We start from the raw sequence: 22,733 nt of genomic DNA, 5'->3' as shown, positions 1-22,733 counted from the left end.
AACAAACTACAATAAAAATGCATGCGCTTCGTATTAAATTGGTAATGACCCTAATTATAATTTTAGATTAGATTTAAACTTTTTCAAAAAGATGTGGATTGCAATAATGTATTGAAGTGATCATAAGCTATAACTAAGCGATATTACCTCTGTATATAACGTGTCCGTATAGTGCACTAGTTATCTCAATGTGTAGGTCTATTTTTATACGATGTAATATGCGCCTGCCTCGTGCCATCCTGCAATCCCCCTCGTGCATTACACCATCTATCTTTATGTATGATTTCATGAGTTAGTAATAAAAAATGAGTTCATAAACAAATGTAACGAATTAAAACAAACATATAATAATAATAATCCTTGGGAAATGTGTGTAAAACACGTTTATTTTCCCTAAAATATCTGGCAACCCTGCATGTTACTGTCCCTGTTTTTGTTGTTGCTCAAGTCTCGTTTGTCACATGATGCGCGTCACGTAGTCTGTGCTGTTGTTAAATACCCCCTCTCACCCGAGTCCGAGTATCACTCCACCACTGCGTCTCTGGCCTTGGGTATAGATAGCTTAGATCTGTTTATCGTATATCAAAAGAGTTTTGCTGCGCGTAACGCTGTAAAAATACCATTGCTTTTTATGTTCCCAAAACTTGGTTGAACTGAAGCTGATTGCATACAAACGGGTGTTGGACAGACGGAGCCTCCGCGCATTTAGTAGCAAAAAGTTTGGAGAGCATTAAGCACGATGTCTGCCAACACGCAGCAGAGCAAGAGCTGCCCCATTCCAACGCGTGTCCTGCATCTAAAAGACTGGTCTCAGCTCCCAGACTGCTACAGTCAAACCCCTGGAGGGACCCTCTTTTCCACCACACCAGGAGGTGAGAATGAGTTTTAGTGACTAATTTTATTAGCCAAGAATTTTAGTAGATGTGCAAACTATTTAATTTAATACTTATGCATTTTTGTGCAAGGTTGCATTTATAAACATCAAACCAGCAGTTACTTTTCTACTGCATTTGATTGTACAGTTACTATTTGTAACTATCTGAAACGTGTGGGACGAGCAAATTGTTTGGTAACTCGCTCGACGCACATGCGGATCCGTGCAAGTTGCCAAACACGGAGCGATTTCATCCAGAGTGCCGTACACTTCCTTTATATGTTGTTCACCACACTACTGTTCATTAAGATTAACTACAGCATGTGTAAACTGTAACTTTCAAACGAGTTAAATCGTGTAAACCACAGTTTATGCGCCAACGCAATCTGGAGCGCGCATTATCAAACTCCAGTTGCGCGTTGTTTATGCTCACCGAGTCGAACAACAAACTGTTTGAGGCAAGATAATCTAACTTGCCTCATGTTGATCAACAATGTCTGGTTATCAGATTTACGCCTTGCATGCCACCAAACGGGTACGCAGTGAAAAGCAAACACTCGCCTCACGTGTTTTCAAGCTCTTTTGTCCCTCACTTGAGTATATCTCGCGCATGTGGCTGTGGCTGTAACTGTAGCAGCATGCAAAGGAAAGGCAATTCTTAGAAACACCCCTCCTCCTACACAGCTGCGGTGGATTTCAGGAATAACAGCACTCTCTGTGCTAGGGATAAGATGGGTTCATTGAGGCCACGTGGTGGGGAAAGTTAAATGCAAGACTGTAAATCTAACAAAAGGCAGTAAAGATGTTTGGGTTCACTTTAAAATCAAAAATAAGAAATGATGCAATTATCTGCATGCCAGTAAACCCCCTACCCTACTTCTGCTTTTGAACATTCCTACTTACTTTTACGAATTACAATACATTAAATGCCAAAGTGCCAAAACATGCAGTTTCAGCAATTGGAAAGTTTCCAAAGTCCTGGTGAGATGTTTCATCTTTTGCATACCACCGACCAGAGGTGGCCCACAATTGTGACTGTTGTTTGTCCAAACCGTTACCATCTCAGTCCACACCCTTACCCAGCCCTCCCCTCACACTCCCCCTTTTGTCCAGAACACACTGAACTAAATAGCAGAGGTTGCATAACATGTTTTTCAGCCACTGGTTGGGCTGTAAAGTACAGTATAGCACATACAGTATAGCTTTAAATAGCACAACTGTCTGCACGGGTCAAACACCATATATTGTTTACTCATTTTTCATTGTAGGATCTAAGTGAATTCTTTATTCTGCAAGCAAAGACATGTTAGGCATTTCTAAAATTTGTTAGACTTTGTTTACATTAAGATGTTAAATTAAACATTTTATTAAACAGATTTTCAACCATTGTTGTTTCATTGTAAACCGACAATCTTTCTTTGATCTTAAACTCACAAACAATGCATAGCCTATTATTTTTTTCGACCTTTGTTTTATCACATCCGCCCTAGTGTAAATATGTTTATGTAACCATGTGATTGGCAGTACTAACACATGTTCTGTCCCTCCTCCAGGAACTCGGATCATTTACGACAGAAAGTTCCTCCTCGACTGTAGAAACTCTCCTATCGCCCGGACCCCGCCCTGCTGTTTGCCCCAAATTCCTGGGGTGACCGTTCCTTCACACCACCCCGTGTCCAAACTTCAAGAACTCAAAGAGGAATTGGAAGAGGAAAAGGAACTGGCAGGTAAAAACAAGAGTTTTCTCTGAAAACCTGTTTAACAATAATATTTCTTGGCAACTTTGAGCACTTAACCTTAAGCATATTTGCTCAGTCTATGAATTAAAACGCTTAAAGACAATAATTGTGACTTTAATCTTTATTCTAATTAATCTTTGTTTCTCTTTTTAGCTGATGAAAGCCAGTTTGATATGGACATTTGAATCATTCATCTACCTCCTGTGGAGAAATTCTCGCTTTATGTGCTGGGATTTTACTTGCACAATCAGTGGACGTCACACATTAACTAGATTACAGTGCCATCTAAAGAGATAAACACCCATGGTGTGTTTTATTCTTTTGTTTGGAAGTATTTGATTTACCAGAAAAAAGATTGTTTATCAGTGATGTTGTTAAAGTTCTTTATTGTACATACGGTACTTTCTACTATTTGTTTTTTATTTTAATGAGAGAATGTAGCATTACATTTAAGTCGGGGCAAACCATGACAAAATCTCCTCTTTTTGAGCAAAAATGACTGTTTAATGGTAAAGGACAACTTAATGCCAAAATGAATGTCTGCAGCAAAAGAACGTAAATGTGCCATGCAGGGTCTCCCTGGTGTTTCAATTGCCTGGATTTCTCAGGTTTATTATTTTGATTGAAATAAAGGCAAATATTTGTCACTTGATTGTTTACAGTTTTGGCAACATTGTTCTGAAGTATATCATCATTTAGTTTTATGGGAGAGGGAAATAAAGATGAAATAATTTGAAGTGGCTTTGAAGGGTAAAATTAGTCTAATAGATAATCAGATTAGATCAGAGGTCTTCAACCTTTGTTTGGCCAAAAGTGAAAATTCTGTCATCATTTACTCACCCTCCTGTTTTTCTGAACCTGTATGAATTTATTTATATTTTGTTAAATGATGATAAGCACACAGTTGATTGTAACCACTTACTTGCATGGTAGATAAAACAAATACGATGAAATGCAATGGGTGCCGTCAATTGTGTGCTTACCATCATTTATCCAAATATATAGAAAAAAATCATACAGGTTCAGAACAACATAGGATTAAAAAATGAATGGATAGAAAGGAGAAGCAGGGATCCTCAGTTGTTATCAAATAAAATTTGGCTTTACATTTTTTGTTATGGTGGTTACATTACACATATTAAAGTAATATTTTTTGATAAACACGGTCACATGTTGTTATCTTCATAACATTTTAATTTGATTTTAAACTGGAAATCTTATGCTCTTCATTTTGATCAAGTTTTAATTTTCATTATTTAATTTAAATTTTTTACCAAAAATTGTTTTGAATTAAAACTATATTTCAAGGACCCTCAGTAATACCATGACAGACCCCTAGGGGTGCCCGGACACCATTTGAAGACCCATTTATAACAAACCCCCTTACCAAAGTGGTGGCCGTTTTCCAAATACTGCTTTATGAAGCTTCATAACCTTTGCAAATATTTTGTTTCAAATCATTAGTTTCGGAGCGTGCATTAAGTCACGTGATTTTAGCAAGCGAGGCTTCATTACGTCATTACGGTTTAGAAATGTTCAAAACTCTGATGGCGCCACTAGATGATGTTGATCTCAAAATGATGAATCAGCACCTATTTCACAGATCTTGAGGTTCGGTTTTATTATTATGAATGTTAATAAAATTAAAGTGGACATATCATGAAAATTTGACTTTTTCCATGTTTAAGTGCTGGGTCCCCTGTGCTTCTATCAACTAGAAAATGTAAAAAAAAAAAAGATCAACCCAGTAACTTCGTTTTGGTAAATCATTCTCTGCAAACATGTAAAAAAAATAGGTCATTCAAATTTGGCTCCCCTTGTGATGTCAGAAGGGAATAATACCATAGATATGTATAAAGGCTAGATGGCTCAAGGCGGAGTCCCTAACGGCATCACCTGGCGGCCATCTTAGGACAGGGCGCTCGCTCACTCGTAGCATTGAGTTTAATGGTGCAGGTACTTTTAAATGACCATAACTTGCTCAATTTTCTACCGATTTTCAAACGGTTTGGGTTTTTACAAACGTTATTAACGTGGCTATAAATCTGGATGCTTTAACATGTTTCATGAATTTATTTTTTATTTTTAGTATAGGTATGCAGTGTCATAGGTACATCTTTGACGTTTATAACAAACCAAACCGTTTGAAAATCGGTAAAAAATTAAGCAAGTTATGGTCATTTAAAAGTACCTGCATCATTAAAACTCAATGCTACGAGTGAGCGAGCGCCCTGTCCTAAGATGGCCGCCAAAATGCGGACGTTGCACTCAATTGGCCAGCAGCGCGGACGAGCCATCTAGCCTTTATATCTATGAATAATACCGTCTCTTAATCTGCACTATCAAACCGCGGCACTGCCATTTAGTGCAGAGATCAGCTCATTTGCATTTAAAGGGACACACCCAAAAACGGCACATTTTTGCTTACACCTACAAAGTGGCAATTTTAACATGTAATAATAAATTATCTATATAGTATTTTGAGCTAGAACTTTACATACTTCTGGGGATACCAAAGATTTATTTTACACCTTTAAAAAGTATTTTGAAATGTCCCCTTTAAATGTGCCGATTTACTGATTTTTGATGCCCTCTTCAGGTCAGGATGCCTCGTAATTACCTGACATAAAACAAACAAACCAAGGCCAGATGTAGGTTATTGAGTTGATGGATATTAAGTTTATTGTAAAATTAGTGAATTAAAAAAGACCAAAGGTCGATTTGGAAAACAATATTGCTATGTTATCATCACCTAACATACCACAGTAACACTAATATTTAATGGTATTTAATGATTTGTAAATTATATTTGGAAAAGTATACTGTTGTGAAAATATTTGCAAAAAATAACTGTAGCTGTATCCCTCTAGCCATCTTAAATCTCACCGGATGGGCGCTGTTTTCTAACGCAACATCTCGCGAGAGTTGGCCGTAGCTGTATCCTTCTAGCCATCTTAAACCTCACCGGATGAGCGCTGTTTTCGTCCTACGCCAACATCTCGCGAGAGTTGGCCGTAGCTGTATCCTTCTAGTCATTTTAAATCTCACCGGATGGGCGCCGTTTTCGTCCTAATCCTATTCCTCTAGCCATTTTGCGAACCAACTGGTTAAATTGATTACACAGCATGAGTTAAATCTGATTGAGTGAACTGTAACAATATCAGAATCTGGCCACTTTATAGTGTGAGCTAGTTAATTTAACAAGTTATAGCAACACAACCATTTTGCAGTTGGTTTAACTTGTTAACACGCACCGGCCCGGCGGCGGGCCCTAGGGGGCGTTTTTACGTGTTTTTGTACTTTGTTTAACATCAAATATTCAATCAACAATCATAAACTTTGCATTATTTGAAAGTTTAAACACTCCAAATTCATGTTCTGAGCTTATTTTTGCAATCAATACACTGGTGTGGAAAAGATTAAATGAAATGCAGACGGAATGCATATAAAAAAATTTGTGGGTACTCACATGGCTTGCCATATGGTTCTGACAATTTCTGACAATTCCCAAAAACTTCAACGTACATTGCAAGGTAAGGGTCCACTCTTCAAAAAGCATCCCACGTTTTAATCCAAAACAATGAAAAATAGTGAGAAATCCAGCAATATCCTCCTTTGTTTACATCCGCGCGTCCGCAAAGTAAGATCGATCATGTTTATTTTCTATCAAATATCGATTTTTATCAGTGAAAATCCATCTCTTCCTGCTTCGTTAGACTGTTCAGATAAATATCCCGCCCTATTTTTCTGTTTTGTCCAATCAGAAAAGGTTTGACAACTCAAACTCTCATGCGATCAATGATTTGCCTAGATAGATGTCTTTCAGCTTGCCATAGGCTTTTGACTGGATTACACCAAAACAAAGCCAGCCAATGCATAGTGAGCAAAGCTTTGATTGACAGAGGAAGTAACCAATCATGAAACGATTACAAGGATTCAACTTACGTCAGTAAAGTGTACTTCTGCGCAAATCTACAGAAGCGCATGGAGAGAAATGCCCACGCCCCCTCCGTGCGCGTTTGTTTGTTTGGGTAGCATAGCAGCCGGCTAAGCTCTCCGGAGCCGCTGAGAAACCTCTTCAAATGTTAGATATAACATCTCCATTGTGGATCGTGGACTGCAGATGCCTTTTTTGTGTTGAAAGTGTTTTGGAGAAGTTGATAAAGAGCATGATCGCGGATCAACAATGCAAGACTGGATGTAAACAAAGCGCGTCGTCGAGGAGAGATGGACCGGATTATGAGCTCAGCTGCGCTCGCTTGGATAAAGTAAGTGGATTCTTTTGTTGATTTACGTTACATTTCTTGTTTCATGTTAGCTGTTTTGATTATAAAGTAACACTGGAGATGACTAATATACGAGTTTTACATGGTTTCGTTTTTGTATGACATGTTATATAAATGCATCATATTTATAGCTATATGAATCAAATGCACAGAATATACAAACTAAAAACTAGAAAATAAGATATGTGGTGGAAAATATGAGTATTACCAGCTGAGAAATATAGGTTATTTGGCAAACATAAGACATTTGTAATTATAAATAAATATATTCATGTAATGTGTGTGTGTTTGTGTATATGTATTATGTTCATGTATATTACATCATAGTTTCTCATACAAATAGTTGTATGTCTCTAACTTTTGACTCAAACTAAAATCCTCTCTTGCTTTGTGTGTGATGTGATGTGATGTAAAACAGGACTTCAGCTGACACAGGAATACTGGAACCTGGAGTGCATTTATGAGCGACCATATTCAAAATAGCAAGTATTTTGTTATAATGTGCAAATGTTTTTTTCTGAAATAGTTTTTTCTATGTTCTTTGGTGGGCAGAGAAGTTCTGAATTGATATACATAATGTAATATGTAGTCCTGACTCATTTTCTTTTTATAATCATGTCATTTTGTTATCATGTGTATATTTGGAGTTTCCAAGTGCACTTTTTCTGAAAGGACGCCTGGACTTTTTTGAAATAAAAGCTCACAGAAACAACATTTTTTGGAGTATCATTCTCAAATTTGAATCACAGCATGGTCAGACATTCAGTTCACCTATATGGTGTCCCCAGGTGTCTCACATGACCATTTCATACCTTTTTTGCTAAGTGAATGTTATTTAAAGAAAAACGGAAGTCATTTAATGTATATTTTACCTTGTTTTACTCTGTTTCTTTACTACTCTGAGTTGTTATGACTATTAGGCAACAATATGTCAAGTGTCTAGTTTCAAACAAGACCAGAATTATGAATATAGACCATAGGGTTTAAGAGCTGCAGATGTTTTAGTTTGGAGTTGTCGTTTTTCAGAAAATGCTCAAAAATATAAGTGCTAGCTAACAGGTTAAAATTCTCAGCTCAGAAATATCATGAATTGTTTAAAATTATGCTACCAGAAGCACAAGAGAAAAAATCCTACATGTCTCTTCATCTCATGTAAGTTTGGCACAAGATGTGAACCCATGCATGTTCTCTAGGCTGTGTTCCAGCAAAAATATTTCGGTCAACTCTGGATACAAATAGCCCCACGTAACCAGTGCCAGGTGTAAATTCTGACCAAACCCATTTCAACCTCAAGCCTAGTTGACCTAGTTCTTTGTGTAATAAATATACACACACAAACACTATAATACTGTTAGAACTTAAAAGTAGGATTTAGATTATTTGCAAGACATACATTTTGCTAACATTGCCAACAGTGTTGATGGTGCAAAAAACTATTACACCAATGCATAGTTATGGAAACATAATTGAAAAGCAATAAACATACAAGACATCTTAAAAATCATGTTTATTTCTTGAAATTTGTCCAAGACACTGGAGGAATGCATTTCCAGTGTTTCGAGAAAGAATCCTGTTACAGTTACCTGTTTATGCTCTGAGGTAATAGTTTATTCACTATTAAAGCCACTTTTAAATATCTAACAAGACGGGAGAAATTTTTTCTTAAAAGCAGTAGAGAAAAGTCACCAAAACTTGCTAAGAACTTGCCACTAACAGGACAAGCATACAATCATCAAAAAAAAAAAAAAGAAAAATAATCCCTTTTCCATTTTACCTTTAAGCCATGCAACATCGCAACACAGAGTACAGGTGGCAAACAGAAAAGAAAATATATAATCTAGAAACACCAAAGAAAAATTAACCAAAACGTTTATTATGAAATCAATTTGAGATATTCGAGTCTAGATGTGGTACACACAGCCAAGATGTAAAATACAACCATACAATACATTAGATTCAAAGGTACCAAAAAGTACAGTAAAAAAATAACACTTCCATCTCTGGAAATGTAAAAAGGACAAAAAAAATGATAAAACAAAAGTGATGTGACGTTTGCTCCCCCCAGTTCTTTGTTTTCTGTACAAAATGAAGCAGAAGTCCAGACTCTGCCAACTTCCAAAAGTAAAAGACCCCAATGTTCACTGCGACCAGACCGCTGCTTCTGGATCTGTAGCTTTACGACCTTAAAAAAAACACACAGAAGCGTGATTTAGTCCTTTAAATCCACAAGTACAAAGCATTTTGTTAAATGAAATGAAGAGATGGGGCCTATCACACCACTACAACCCTACTGGATCAGTGTTTGTTAGTTATCTACAGATTTCAGTCCTAGTCTCAAACGGACGCTCTACCTGCCTTATCGGATGGGTTAATGGAGATGAACTGCATTTTAACAAGCATGGTAAGTAAATCGACAACCAAATTAACCTTACCATGAAATGGTGGGAAAAATGCATACCTGCACTACACATGATCAGTATGGCTTGTAGCTACTCTGGTGAGCCCCACGTCTCGGAGTTTTTCCATAGCTTGTATTTCCCTGGTCTATGGGGGTAAGAGAAAAGCAGAAAAACGATTTTGAATTCCCCTGTATTCACAAGAACCCAATGGGGACGAGATGGGGAACAGGGTGTGTGGGGGGGAACCCACGGGCAATCATCGCTTACTGTAGTCATATCCGCCGCCGTAGCCGTAGTAACCCGCCGAGTAATCGTAGTTGCCGTAGCCGCCGTATCCACCGTAACCCTGCTGCCCACCGTAGCCGTAGCCTTGGTTGCCGTAGCCTTGATTCCAGTAGTTATTGTAGCCCTGATTCCAGTTCTGTCCTTGACCTAAAAAAAAAAACATTTTAGACATGAATGCATTGGTAGCTGATATTTGTATGCTTGTAGTCATAACAAGCCTTGAGGCGTAATAAATTTAATCCATTTTACTACCGTGTTTACCACATAACATGCACATTGGGTGTGCAAGAGCATAATATCATTTAAAGGGCACATATTATTCCCAAGATGTAATACAACGTCTGTCAAGTTTCAGCTCAAACTACCCTACAGATCATTTGCTATAGCATGTACAAAATGCCCATAAATTTGGGTGGGGGCAAAAAAAGTGCAATTTTCATGCCTGTACCTTTAAATGCAAATGAGCTACAGCACCTCACTACCCTAAAAACAGATCTGATTCCTTTGAATAGTCTGAGATAATAGTATATTTAGCCACATTAGCTACAGCATGCTAACATTAATAAAAAATGCTTTTTGGGTAAAATTAACCAGTCAGTCAGTGACCATGGGCGGGGCTTTGTGTGTGTGATGTCACATTAACAAAAGAATTAAAATGGGGCTATTGTGCCAACACGCATTAATGTCCAGACACCTTGTAAAAGTGGATGTTGCATAATTTGTGCCCTTTAAAATTGAGCAAGTCAACTAGTATGACACAACCTTAAACTAAACATACTACTGCTGGCTAGATTGAGTGGCGGGTGAAAGAACCTACGAGGAAAGAAACAAGAATTGAGGAGAACTAACCTCCACGCCCCCTTCCTCGGCCTCCAAATCGACTTCCATACTGCTGCTGCTGGTACACCTCCTTGGGTTGTGCAATCTTAATCTCACACTGGCACAAAACAAAGACAGAATTGAGTTAAACCAACAATAAATCAACCAAACAACCACTATGAAATTTGTATCAAATCTTACTAATGTGTGCACAAATGCATGGAGCAACGTCAGGAAATAAATAACAATAGGACACATCTGAAGATCGTGAAAACTCACAAAGGCCTTCTTTTCCATTTGTGTCCTTGGTTCCACTGACGTTGTGATATTTCTTCTCGAGAACTTTCTTGACGGCTTCCTCTTCCTTAAATGTGATGAAGACAAATCCTCTCCTCTTATTTGTCTTTGGATCCATCGGAAGCTCAATAGTCTCGATCTGAGGTGACAAAAAATAAAAATGTTGACAAATGTGCACAAACTACTTTATTCACACAAAACTAAAGAACAAATTAAATGTTAAATGGGTAGAAACACATTCTGGAACCTATAGGAACAAAGAACTGAAAAAACAAGTAATATATACCTCTCCAAAGGCACCAAAATACTCTCGAATCCTCTCTTCTGTAGTTTCAGGATTCAAACCACCAACAAAGATCTTCTTCACTGGTTCTTTCTTCATAGCCATTGCTTTCTTAGGGTCGATCTGCCGTCCATCCAATCTGTGCTCACTTTGTGCTAAAACCTGCAAAAACAACAATTTACGAAGCATTGAAAGGTGACCCTGTAACTTCATTGGTAAAGGGTTGCTTTAGTAACGCAAACCCTTGTGGGTTTAATTTCCATGGATTCACAAACAACTAAATCAAATTTACAGGTTGATAGCACTCTATGAGACTTTTGGGAAAAGGCATAAATGTGAAAACTTACCTTATCTACACTCGCTGATTCTTTGAAAAGAATAAACCCGAATCCCCTCGATCTTCCAGTGTTGGGGTCCATTTTGATGGTGCAGTCTGTAACCTCTCCAAATTTGGAGAAGTAGTCTTTAAGATCCTTTTTACTAGTGTCCCAGCTGAGCCCACCGACGAACATTTTCCTGAGGAAATCGAGTAGAAAACGTGTAAACGCCGGGTACGGCCAGGAGGGGGCGTGGTAGCACGGATTTCACAATTCCCATTTTATTTCCCACAAACTAGATCATTTTAACCAACACCTGAAAACGTGCATCTAAACCATGTCGAGTCTTACTTAAAACTCTGATTTTCGCCTCCAAAAATCTTTTTTTAGATATTAAAATCATACAAATGTGGTTGTATAATACATTTCATGTTCAACGCGCCCATCCCCCTTCGACCGACACATGGCGCCAACAAAGACAAAAAAGAACAAAGGCTTTCATGTCCGTGCATGCAAAACAATAACGTTTCAAACATACCCCGCATCTTCTTCTCCTTTGCTTGCATCGATCTGCCCGCCGTCCGAGCCTCCATTCTGCGGGTCGTCGCCATTCCCGGCTTCGTCGGCACCGGCGTCTCCCTGCGCTCCGGCCTGCCCGTTGTCCCCCGCCTCGTCGTATTGCCCGGCTCCATTTAGATCATCCTCGCCCTCGTGTCCGTTTTCAGACGTCTCCATATACTGCTGTTCGGCGTCTGACATGATGGTAGTTTAACTTGAAAATCTAAAACTGCGGAGAGTTGGAGATGGTTAGCAATGGAAGAAGAGCCTTATGTAAGGCGGCGGGTTGTGCATATGCGCCCCACCATTTTGAAAAGCGGCACCTACATTCTCATACGCCACAAGCGTGTAAACACGTTAACGGAGTGTATTTCGTTATTAAAACGATAGATCGCGTCTCACGGTTGTTTAAATAAAATAATATTTAGAGAAAATTCATACAACATACGCACGCCACTGTACAAAGCTCGTGCGTTGCTCGTAACGTTAGTTAGCCCATGCCGCTTCTTTCCCCTTAACGTTACGTAATTCGTTTAAACGTTTATAGCATTACTCTTTAAACAGCACGCGTGATTAAGTATAAATCTCATCGTAATGAAATACGCAAGTAGAAGATAGCAAACGAATTATTTCGTTGTAAATACTTTACCGTAAAAGCAGCAAAATGTGTTGAAAATTCACGGTGGAACGCTTTCTCCGGTGTGGGCCCTTCCTTATTGCGCCGACCAGCGGTTGATTTAATATTACTGGGTGGAAGATAAAGACATTTTAGTATGGGGCTATTTGATTGGATGTCTTGGAATGACTATCGTCCCGACGGCCAATCAAATGCGTCCTTCATACGTCACAGAAATCCTCCCCCAAACGCGCTTCTTCTGAACCTTCGTGACGAGTGGGGGAGAACTCTTTGTTCCTGTTCGGTTTCCAAACAAGTTATCGGCCTTTTGTAACAAAATTGTAGATTTATAGAGCCGACAGACTGATAAGGTTATGTAGGAACAGCCAGATTTATCACATTTAATAGATACAATATGATTAGTTCGAGTAGCTGCATGCTTTTCAATCATTATATTCGTTTTGTTGTTAAAAAAAATTACAGTCTATGGTCTTAACCATTCAGTTTTTTATTTCAAACAACGACTGTGTGGGAAGAATATTTTTATTTGGACATGTTAAATAGGCCTCATATGTAATAAGAGGCTTAACAATTGTAACGTTACTTTTTTATACGGCCCTTTATTAACATTACATTTACACTACATGTTTTCATTTAACAAACGCTTTTATCCAAAGCGACTTACAGGGCATTACAATATACATTTTATCGGCATATGTCTTCCTTGGAATCAAACCCATGACCTTTTGCGATACTAACACAATGCTTTACCATTGAGAAACAGGAAGACTTAAATTTGTGTTGCTACAGGAAAATCATGTATTTGAATTACAATACCCCTGAATATAGGTGTTACTCCATATAACCATAAATATATGTTAAACAAATGGGTTTAGTGAAAGGTGTGTATAAAAAATATAATGAAGCAGTTCAAATTGACCGAATAACATTCAGACAGTAACTACTTTTTGGTAATTCATGCTGTTTCTTTTATTTCTACTCCAACAGATACTTTGGGTTTATTGGGATTATTTTCCATTAACCAGTCAGCAAGCCAGGTCTGTAAAGAAGAAAAATAACACAACACAGCATGCATGAGGAAATAGTTTAGGAATAAAACTAGGATTTCAAAGAAGTCAGGAAGTGCACACAATTGATTTAAAATGTATTGTTGAATTACACTTACAAAAGGATCGGCAGGTTTCCTCTTGCACAGTTCAGTCAGCCCAGTAAGAAGTGTGGGGTTGACATATCGGTTTAGGTAATCTTTAGCAGCATCACCAATAGGAATGGGTTCGATTACCGCTAAAAACAAAAGGCTTATTTAATTGTAATATGCATTTATATTCTATTAATGGCAGATAATCTCAGATTTCACAAAGCTTTTAAGTTACTTCTGTTTTGTTTATGGTGCATTGATCTATATGGTTACTTCATGTACAGTGACAAGAAAATGTATGTGAACCTTTTGGAATTTTTTTGTTTTCTGAATAAATGTCATAAAATGTGATTTGATCTTCATCTAAGTCAGTGCTTCTCAATTATTTTCTGTCACGCCCCCCCTAGGAAGAAGTAAACATTTTGCGCCCCCCCAACTCTCCGCCTCAACTGTAAATAGTATAATTTATCTATAAAATGACACATCTGCAAAACATTGTATCCTTATTAACATTAAAGAAAACACAAAAAAAAGAAATATCGATCAACTTACAACAAAGAATAACTTTATTAACATTGTTTTTTAGTCTGTAACAGAAGACTTAAAATGCATCAATTTGCCTGAAAAAAAAATCAATCCTTATTTAAAGTATAATATTTTTTGAATACTTGATACTGAAAAATTAAATTAAATATAATCAATAAATACTAATAAAAACTCAAGCCATTCTGTTGTGGACTTGCTCCTGTGTTTTGAGTTGTTGTCCTGTTGCATCACCCATCCTCTACACAGTTTCAGCTGACGTACAGACACATTATCCTGAAGAATTGTCTGATATACTTGGGAATTTGTCTCCCCCCCCCCCAATGATTGAAAGGTGGCCAGGCCCTGAAAGGGGTTACACATCGGAAGCGCAGCTCAGCGCCGCATTGAGTCGCATCTAGGACAACTCGGAGGTATCGTAGAACATGTGCACATTAAATAGCGTGAGCTTAGTCAGATAGCGTCTACTTCAAACTGCAAAATATATGTTAGCAGCAAATGTTAATCGTTAATGATTTGAGACAAATATGATGTTATTTAATGTTAAAATATGTGAGTGGCGCGACAGGGATTTGAGCAACTTCCTAGGTCTTAGCTGAGCGCCGCAGACAGGCGCCACCTGTCGGCGCCGGTGTGCATACACTCAGCGCTGTTTCTCAATATGCATTCTTCAGCGATCTTGCATTCTCGTGTCCTGCTCCACGTCATCATTAACAGTCGAAGTTCATTCCAATTCTCAAGAACGCAAGTACAGAGGACGCATTAAAATACCCGGATGTGTTCTTGATATCGAGGATGCATCGAGTGCAGACTTGGGCGCTAAAATCGCTTCACGCCCCAGAAGTCATTGCGGCAAAACAATGGCGGAGGTCAGGTGATCAACAGAAAGATCGCACACATCTCAATTCTCATAAGTGTGTTCTGTGTTCTCGCGACCTTCTGAGTTCGTTCTTCCGAGGGCGCCTGGCAAGTTCGATCTCCACGAGGACGCAAGTCCGTTCTTTGCGTTCTTGGAATTGAGAAACAGCCATTGAAAACAATGTGTTCGATTATTTTAGAATGGCGTGGCGCTGAGCTGCGCGTCCGGTGTGCAACCTACTTCATGCAGACAAGCAGGCCCAAATCATGACGTTTCCTCCACCATACAGGGCTCAACATAAAAAAAAAGATTGTCACACATTTAAAATAATAATTTAAAAATCAAATATAATTGTATACATACACATTTTATTCATCATTTGTTAAGACAATTAGCAATTTGATAAGTCAATTCTTAGTAAATGTCATTTTCATTTGGTCTCATAACTAGAGGGGGCTGGCATCATCTTAACATATTTTTGCAGTCCACAACGATCAATAAGGTAGGAGAGACCTTTTCTGAGAAGTTAACATTCACAAAGCTTAAAATGTGTCTTAATAGTAACATTGCATAAGAATACATACAGATTATACATACAGCATTGCTCACAAATGTGGTGTTTTTGTGCAGAGCAAACTCTAAAAGTTTGAGGGGTTTTTATCAGTCACACCAATTAACTTTTTTAAGGTAATTGACTCAAGGGTTCACATACTTTTCAACAAGCACTAAGGGTTTTTTGGTTGTTCCCAATAAAGACATAAAAGATCAGATTTTTAGTTTGTGTTATTATTTTTAGACACATTGGATTATGTTTGTCAATACCCTTGACTTAGATCAGATCACATTTTATGACAAATTTATTCAAAAAACTATGAAATCCCCAAAGGTTCACATACTTTTTCTTGCCACCGCATAAGGTCATGATTTACACTTGACAAAATTTAAATATATTTAATTTTACATAAGAGGACAGCGTTCTGTGAAAAAATAACTATTTGAGTGCCAATCATGACCTCATACATGTGATAATTACAGATTGACAGGTTGTTGGACAGGATTAACTCTACTCACAGTTGGGAAACATGAACCTGATTTCCCTCTCAGCAGCAGAAAAGGAGTCACTACCATGCACAGCATTTCGCAGGTCACATGTGCCAAATCTCGCTCTAAGACTGATGATGACCCATAGTCAAATATTTAGGGGCAGGAAGAAGTGTAAGGCAGGAAAATAAAGAAATTTGGTTAATTCATGAACATTATATTGGATTTTAATAAATTGTCTTTCACATCTTTAAGTACCAGTCAGGATCTGTCTCTTTAGCTTTTATGCTGTTGGCTGGTCCCATTAAAGCTTTCCAGGTGGCAATAGCCTGGTGTCTGGCCAGTGCGAGAGCAACAATTGATCCAGAGCTCATGAAGGCAGTCAGATGGGGAAAACACAGCTTCCCATAATGCTCAGCATAAAAGTCACTGCATTGCTCAGGACTCAGTTGAAGCTTTCTTTTCTGTTACATAAGAAACATTTTTTTACTGAGAGTGAAAAATACATAAGCCATATACAAATATGTGGTGTAGTGGGAAACCATTGGCTGTGCATAAAACAACGGAAGTGATGCCACAATGTAGCTGTTGGTTGATAAAGTGCAATGGGACTGATCAAATTTTTCATTTCGCATTTAAAAATGTACTGTTAAAAATAAAAATACCGTGAGGCATAATCCTCAAAGAAAGGTATTTATTTTGGGGTTAGTTCACAAATGTGCTTCAAATCAGAGGACCCCATTATCTTTACGTAGAGAGATGGTACTCAAACCAGATTTATTTTGTTAATCAGTTAATAGATGACAATGGTCAGTTTATTTCTTTTTAGAACTTATTAAAAAATTAGATTTTGGGATTTCATCAAAAGAGTATTCTACTGTATCCAATGCAATTCCCAGTGGTATAAAAACTCTTTTGAAAGGTGTACAAACATACAACTCTACTTCTTTATATAAAGTATTTATATAAGTATGTTACAGTCGAAGGGGTTTTGATTTATGACGACAAATTTGATCATTGTTTTGTCCACAGACTCAAAAATAGAAAATGTATTACATCTATTCTTTTAAATAGATGATGCTATATGACATTAATTGGAAGATGGTTCGGTAATTTCCACACAAATAATCAAACAAGATAAAAGAAGTCCCCTTGATGCTACCTACCCTTGTAATAGTGCTCTCAATAAGTATATTCAAATTATTGAAAAAATGTACAATGGTTGCAATACATTTTTTAAGCTACATTTAAAAAAAAAAAAATAGAAAAAAAAACTTTTGGATAAATGTAGCTTAAATAAATGTATTGCAACCATTGTAAATTGAATGATACATTGTTTTTCAGTGTATATTATGTATCATTAAAAAAAAGTACACTGAAAAAAAGAATTATTCAATTTACAAATTTTTTTTAAGGTGATTTGCAATCAATATATTTAAGCTATTTGAACAAAAAAATAGAGAAAAAACTTTTGGATAAATGTAGCTTAAATAAGTTCATTGCAACCACTTACCTTAAAAATTGAGTTAATTGAATTATTGTTTATCTGTGTAAATTTTTTAATACTTTGAATATACTTATTGAGAGCACAAGTATGGAAAAAATAAATGTACACTGAAAAAAGATTTGTTCAATTTACAAAATTTTTTTAAGGTGAGTGGTTGCAATCAATGTATTTAAGCTACATAAAAAAAAAAAAATTAGAAATAAACTTTTGAAAATTGACTGCAACCACTTACCTTAAAAATTTGAGTAAATTGAATTAATCATTTTTTTCAGTGTACCTTTTGTGATATGGAAGAGACAATTATACATCTTTTTTTGTGTACGTGTTTAAGCCTTTTGGAATGATTTATATACCCAGCTGTGTATTAACACTTTTAATATTATTTTCTTTTATCACAATTCAAAACATAAGTATATTATTAATCTTTTTTATTTTACTCAGCAAAATCACTTTATCCACAAATGCCAATTCCTGGGAAAGAAGTCCTTCTTGTCACTATTTCTGGGCGATTACAATTCTTACGTTTAGTCTTTGATGGGCATAAAAAAGTCTTTCAAAAGTCAGAGATTGCCAAAGAACTCTATTGAAATTCTTTAATGAAAAAAATAATCATCTTTGCGCATCATACGACATTGACAGGATAAGGATTAATCTAGTGTATCTTATCGACATAAGCAGTTTCTTTACTAATATTATATATTAATATTACGTATGGTTTATTTTTACCTGCAAAATTGTGAATCCAGATTGAAGAATAATGTCCTCAATTTCATCAGCTTTATGGACGGCGTCTGGTTTGATTAAAGCCAAAGTTCTCTCCACGTAGACACGAGGCGCAGGCATCATCTCCTCAGGACTATCAGTGTCCATTTTAAACCCGTTTTATACGTTTAAACTGCAAATACTGAATAAGGTAACCACGATTGCCTCTCAAATTATGCAAACTACAACGTGTATAAAAAAATAATTCATAAGTTTCCCGTCTTTAACAAACCACCTTCTGCCTATGCTAGTTCATGTTGACCAGGTTGCTAGGATACCATTCATGACGAACCCTAATAGACATCAGCGCCATCTAGTGGCTGTAGCAGCAGTTACAGTCATTTTACGGCTTGAAACACATTCAAATGAACACAGATCAATTATAGGTCTTTTAAAAGATTTTATTCAGACATTAGAAAAACTTCTATCTGGTTCCAATGGTCACCTGCCACACTCGGATCAGGTTGTCAGTGTAGCCAGCAAACAGAGTCTGCAATGAGAAAAGAGATGCACAGGGATTATAAAACAAGCACTTTTTGGACCTACATTGATTTGAAAACATTTAACTGCCCCCCTCATATTTGCAGGACTGTCATCGTGAGTTTTCAGATGGTTAAGTGATTGGGAATAATCAACGGGGGCTTTCTGACCTAGCCAGGGATTAGTAAGGGCACCAGGTTGAAGACATACCTGTCCATCAGCAGACCAGGCCAGAGAAGTGCACTGAGGTGGCTCAGCCTTGCTATTGGTGGTGATAATGTCCTGCCTCAGTTCATCAACAATGATCTTGCCCTCCAGATCCTGTTTTGGGAGAATACAGTCAGTGCTGCATCAACAGCCCATTGCATGCGGGCATGACGGCTTAAGGCGTAAAAATCTCAGAAACAGCCTCTTTTGTCATCATTGAGCTACAGAAGGCATTTAAGGTTTCATCACTGAATTACTAATGTTTAGAAAATTAATGAATAAAACATTTTGCATTACAGATATCATAATAATGCTCACCCAGATTTTGATGCTGGGTCCGGTGGCAGCGCAGAGCCAGTACCGGTTGGGGCTGAAGCAAAGGGCGTTGATGGTATCACCACCATCCAGGGTGTAAAGGTGCTTGCCTTCATTCAGGTCCCAGAGCATGGCCTGTCCGTCCTATTATATGGTAGAATATACAAAACATTAAAATTGGAAATGCATACAAAAATACAATCTCAGATTTTAAATAAATATTTACAACTCTCATTGTGTTCAGAAACAGCCTCTTTATCATCACATAGATGCAGATAGCATTAGAGTTTCATCATCTATTTAACAATGAACAGTCAACAACAATGTAACCAAAACAGGAGAGAACTGAACTATCAAACTACCTTTCCACCAGAAGCACACAGAGATCCATCAGGAGACACGGTCACTGTGTTCAGGTATCCAGTGTGGCCAATGTGGTTGGTCTTCAGTTTGCAATTTGCAAGGTTCCATACCTACAACAAACAAACCAAAGTCAAATTCACAATAACAGAGCTCAGTTTATGAAAAAAATAATGTTTCCTCTACCCATCATAATTGCAGGACTTGTCATCAGAGCCCAAGGGCTCAGATTAAATAAAAAAAGTGGATTTTTATAATCACTGGGTACATTTATTTCATTATACTAAATACAAAAATTAGCAATCACCATCTCACCTTGACCATTTTGTCCCAACCACAGGACACAATAATGGGATTGCTGCTGTTTGGAGAGAAGCGCACGCAGGACACCCATTCGGTGTGGCTGTCATCCTGTGGACGAGTCAGAAGTCAAATTTAGGGGTTCAAAGTACTAAAGACTTTACACTAAAATGCTTGTGAAAAGACGATTTGTATAGTATATTATCCCCAAATGCATCCCATGAACTTTATGGAATAAAAAAAACAGACATGAGCAGAAAAGCAATCTTCTTCCATAATAAAGCATCTACCTGGATGGTGTACTTGCAGACTCCCAGGGTGTTCCACAGCTTAATGGTCTTGTCTCTGGATCCAGACACAATCTGGCGGTTATCAGCAGAGAAAGCCACGCTCAGAACATCCTTTGTGTGTCCGACAAAACGGCGGGTTGTAGTGCCACTGTGCGAGACAAAAACAGATTTAGTTTCATTTGGACCCACTTTAACACTTAAAGGATTAGTCCATTTTCTAAAAAAAAAAAAAATCCAGATAATTTACTCACCACCACGTCATCCAAAATGTCGATGTCCCTCTTTGCTCAGTCAAGAAAAAAAACATGTTCCCCGAGGAAAACATTCCAGGATCTTTCTCCTTTTAAATGGACTTAAATGGACCCCAATACTTAAAATTTTAAAATTGCAGTTTCAAAGGACCCCAACGATCCCAAACGAGGCACAGGGGTCCCATCCAGCGAAACGACCGTCATCCCCGACAAGAACAACAAAAAATATGCACCTCTAAACCACAACTCCTCGTATATCTCCGGTCCCGTGACACGCCAGCGAGACCTCACGTAAAACGTCATCACATCAAGAGGTCACGGATGATGTATCGACGTTGTTGTATGTCAAATGATGCTAATTAATGTCTTTGTGTCAGTTTATTGTTTAAAATGGTTTGCAAATGTGTGTTTCATACATGTAACACGTGACCTTTCCATAGCATTACGCAATTAAGTGAGGTCGCGCGTCACAGGACCGGAGACAGACAAGAAGCCGTGGTCCAAAAGTGCACATTTTTAATTTTTCCTGTCGAAAATGACAATCGTTTTGCTAGATAAGACCCTTATGCCTCGTTTGAGATCATTTAGAGTCCTTTGAAACTGCAATTTTAAACTGCATTAAAACTGTTACGTGTTGGGGTCCATTAAAATGAGAAAAATCCTGTAATGTTTTCCTCAAAAACATAATTTCTTCTCGACTGAACAAAGAAAGAAATCAAGATTTTGGATGACATGGTGGTGAGTAAATTATCTGGATTTTTTTTTAAGAAAATTGAATAATCCTTTAAAGGGATAGTTCCCCCAAAATTAGATTCTGTATTCATTCACTCACTCGTGTTGTTACAAACCTGTATACATCTCTCTGTTCTGATGAACACAAAGGAAGATATTTGGAGGAAGGTTCATAATTGGATTCTTTTTCCTACTATATAAGTGAATGGGGCTCACGAACGGTTTGGTTATAAACATTCCTCCAAATGTTCATCAGCATAAAGAAATGTATACAGGTTTGTAACAACACAAGAGTGAGTAAATGACAGAGTTTTCCATTTTGTGAGAACTATCCCTTTAAATCGCATTTACTGGTTAAGATAAGAATTAAGTTCAGAAACAGCCTCTTTATCATCACAGTGATGCAGATGGCATTGAAGTTTCATCACCACTTAGGAACCAATGAACCACTGTTGCTTTACATACAACAAAATTCAACATTCAAAACCAAATTTCAGTTAAACAGGAAAGAATTGAGAATCTTACGTTGTCAGATCCCACAGGCGGAGAGTGCCATCCCAGGACCCAGACAGCGCAAACTGTCCATCGGATGAGATGACAACATCACTTACAAAGTGAGAATGGCCCTTCAGAGCACGCTGGGGGATGCCATAGTTGGTCTCATCACGGGTCAGCTTCCACATGATGACGCTCTTGTCTGCAAGAGACAACAAATAAGATTTTATTAGACAGCACCTGTTTGCATTTAAACCATTACAAAACTTATTTACGTAGTGTATATTGAGCCGTATCCCAGTAAGAATGAATGGTGTATTACTTGCTTCCATACTACATATAGACCCCAACACATAACCAGAGAAGACCCACATAGTTCCCATTATAACTCTCAGAATGTAAGTAATGGTTTCCATTTCCATTAAGGAATAACGTTACTGGAAAATGACATGAACATTGCATGACAATTCTAATGAAGCATAAGTATAATTTTTTTCACAATAGCAGATATATGCAGAGCCAAATGTAAAGCCAAAACACGCAAAATCGGGTTGAAACTTTATTTTGCTGTCAAATCTAAAGGAATAATGTAGCCGGATACTCATGGGGTTTCAGCGCGGCTATGTGGACACTTACCCCGGGACGCAGACAAAATCATGTCGGGAAACTGGGGTGTGGTGGCGATTTGGGTGACCCATCCACTGTGACCCTTCAGGGTACCCCTTACTGTCATCTGCTCGGTCATTTTGGTGCAGAAAAGTTCACCTATAAAGGTGGATGGAGTTGGATTTTGTCGGAGGGCCGAGTCCCCCTATATCTCTCACACTGCGGCAAGAGGAAAAGGAAGGAGAAGACCGGAAGCAAAACTCTTGAGGGTGACATTTCTTCTTCTTGAACTGTGACGACTGACTGGAGGACCCTACTGCCATCTACTGTCTAAATAATTTTATTACAAGTTA

The 22,733-nt window shown here is 37.7% G+C and overlaps 4 protein-coding genes across 5 annotated transcripts; 1 reads left to right on the top strand and 3 right to left on the bottom strand.

Moving 5' to 3' along the window:
- Positions 1-509: 509 nt before the first annotated feature.
- eif4ebp3l (eukaryotic translation initiation factor 4E binding protein 3, like) lies at positions 510-3,260 on the top strand. The gene is made up of 3 exons (XM_055177494.2): positions 510-872; positions 2,428-2,601; positions 2,767-3,260. Exons 1-3 carry the CDS (start codon positions 740-742, stop codon positions 2,796-2,798), a joined length of 339 nt encoding a protein of 112 aa, XP_055033469.1. The 5' UTR covers positions 510-739; the 3' UTR covers positions 2,799-3,260.
- A 5,131-nt stretch (positions 3,261-8,391) lies between these two features.
- Positions 8,392-12,661, bottom strand: hnrnpaba (heterogeneous nuclear ribonucleoprotein A/Ba). 2 transcript variants are annotated; one of them, XM_073854509.1, is made up of 9 exons: positions 12,507-12,661; positions 11,838-12,086; positions 11,330-11,498; positions 10,986-11,144; positions 10,683-10,838; positions 10,433-10,520; positions 9,566-9,730; positions 9,358-9,443; positions 8,392-9,081 (listed from the first exon to the last, which is right to left on the bottom strand). In XM_073854509.1, exons 2-8 carry the CDS (start codon positions 12,056-12,058, stop codon positions 9,373-9,375), a joined length of 1,029 nt encoding a protein of 342 aa, XP_073710610.1. In that variant the 5' UTR covers positions 12,059-12,086; positions 12,507-12,661; the 3' UTR covers positions 8,392-9,081; positions 9,358-9,372. The 2 variants fall into 2 exon arrangements, with proteins under 2 accessions (XP_073710610.1, XP_073710611.1); XM_073854510.1 differs by lacking the exon at positions 9,358-9,443.
- Positions 12,662-13,438: 777 nt separating this feature from the next.
- Positions 13,439-18,597, bottom strand: nme5 (NME/NM23 family member 5). Its single transcript, XM_055177493.2, has 5 exons — positions 18,309-18,597; positions 16,334-16,539; positions 16,106-16,206; positions 13,660-13,778; positions 13,439-13,533 (listed from the first exon to the last, which is right to left on the bottom strand). Exons 1-5 carry the CDS (start codon positions 18,450-18,452, stop codon positions 13,450-13,452), a joined length of 654 nt encoding a protein of 217 aa, XP_055033468.2. The 5' UTR covers positions 18,453-18,597; the 3' UTR covers positions 13,439-13,449.
- Positions 18,598-18,724: 127 nt separating this feature from the next.
- Positions 18,725-22,629, bottom strand: rack1 (receptor for activated C kinase 1). The gene is made up of 8 exons (XM_055177492.2): positions 22,411-22,629; positions 21,805-21,976; positions 20,297-20,444; positions 20,022-20,117; positions 19,709-19,819; positions 19,350-19,490; positions 19,035-19,145; positions 18,725-18,834 (listed from the first exon to the last, which is right to left on the bottom strand). Exons 1-8 carry the CDS (start codon positions 22,517-22,519, stop codon positions 18,769-18,771), a joined length of 954 nt encoding a protein of 317 aa, XP_055033467.1. The 5' UTR covers positions 22,520-22,629; the 3' UTR covers positions 18,725-18,768.
- Between the last annotated feature and the right edge of the window lie 104 nt (positions 22,630-22,733).

The sequence above is a fragment of the Misgurnus anguillicaudatus genome, chromosome 16, assembly GCF_027580225.2.
Source record: "Misgurnus anguillicaudatus chromosome 16, ASM2758022v2, whole genome shotgun sequence".
In the NCBI taxonomy this organism is placed as follows: domain Eukaryota; kingdom Metazoa; phylum Chordata; class Actinopteri; order Cypriniformes; family Cobitidae; genus Misgurnus; species Misgurnus anguillicaudatus.
Note: the sequence above shows the minus strand (reverse complement) of the source record. Positions and strands in the feature narration are given on the sequence as shown.

Coding starts and splice junctions, on each gene's coding strand:
- nme5 (XM_055177493.2), bottom strand. CDS start 18,452: ATGGACACTGATAGTCCTGAGGAGATGATGCCTGCGCCTCGTGTCTAC. Junction 16,540..18,308: donor CTGGATTCACAATTTTGCAG/GTAAAAATAAAC, acceptor CTTATGTAACAG/AAAAGAAAGCTTCAACTGAG. Junction 13,534..13,659: donor GGAAACCTGCCGATCCTTTT/GTAAGTGTAATT, acceptor TCTTCTTTACAG/ACCTGGCTTGCTGACTGGTT.
- eif4ebp3l (XM_055177494.2), top strand. CDS start 740: ATGTCTGCCAACACGCAGCAGAGCAAGAGCTGCCCCATTCCAACGCGT. Junction 873..2,427: donor CTTTTCCACCACACCAGGAG/GTGAGAATGAGT, acceptor TCCCTCCTCCAG/GAACTCGGATCATTTACGAC. Junction 2,602..2,766: donor AGAGGAAAAGGAACTGGCAG/GTAAAAACAAGA, acceptor TTCTCTTTTTAG/CTGATGAAAGCCAGTTTGAT.
- rack1 (XM_055177492.2), bottom strand. CDS start 22,519: ATGACCGAGCAGATGACAGTAAGGGGTACCCTGAAGGGTCACAGTGGA. Junction 20,445..21,804: donor CGCCTGTGGGATCTGACAAC/GTAAGATTCTCA, acceptor TGTCTCGCACAG/TGGCACTACAACCCGCCGTT. Junction 19,820..20,021: donor GTTGGGACAAAATGGTCAAG/GTGAGATGGTGA, acceptor TGTTTGTTGTAG/GTATGGAACCTTGCAAATTG.
- hnrnpaba (XM_073854509.1), bottom strand. CDS start 12,058: ATGTCAGACGCCGAACAGCAGTATATGGAGACGTCTGAAAACGGACAC. Junction 11,499..11,837: donor AAAGGAGAAGAAGATGCGGG/GTATGTTTGAAA, acceptor CGATTTCCTCAG/GAAAATGTTCGTCGGTGGGC. Junction 9,731..10,432: donor CCGAGGAAGGGGGCGTGGAG/GTTAGTTCTCCT, acceptor TTTTTTTTTTAG/GTCAAGGACAGAACTGGAAT.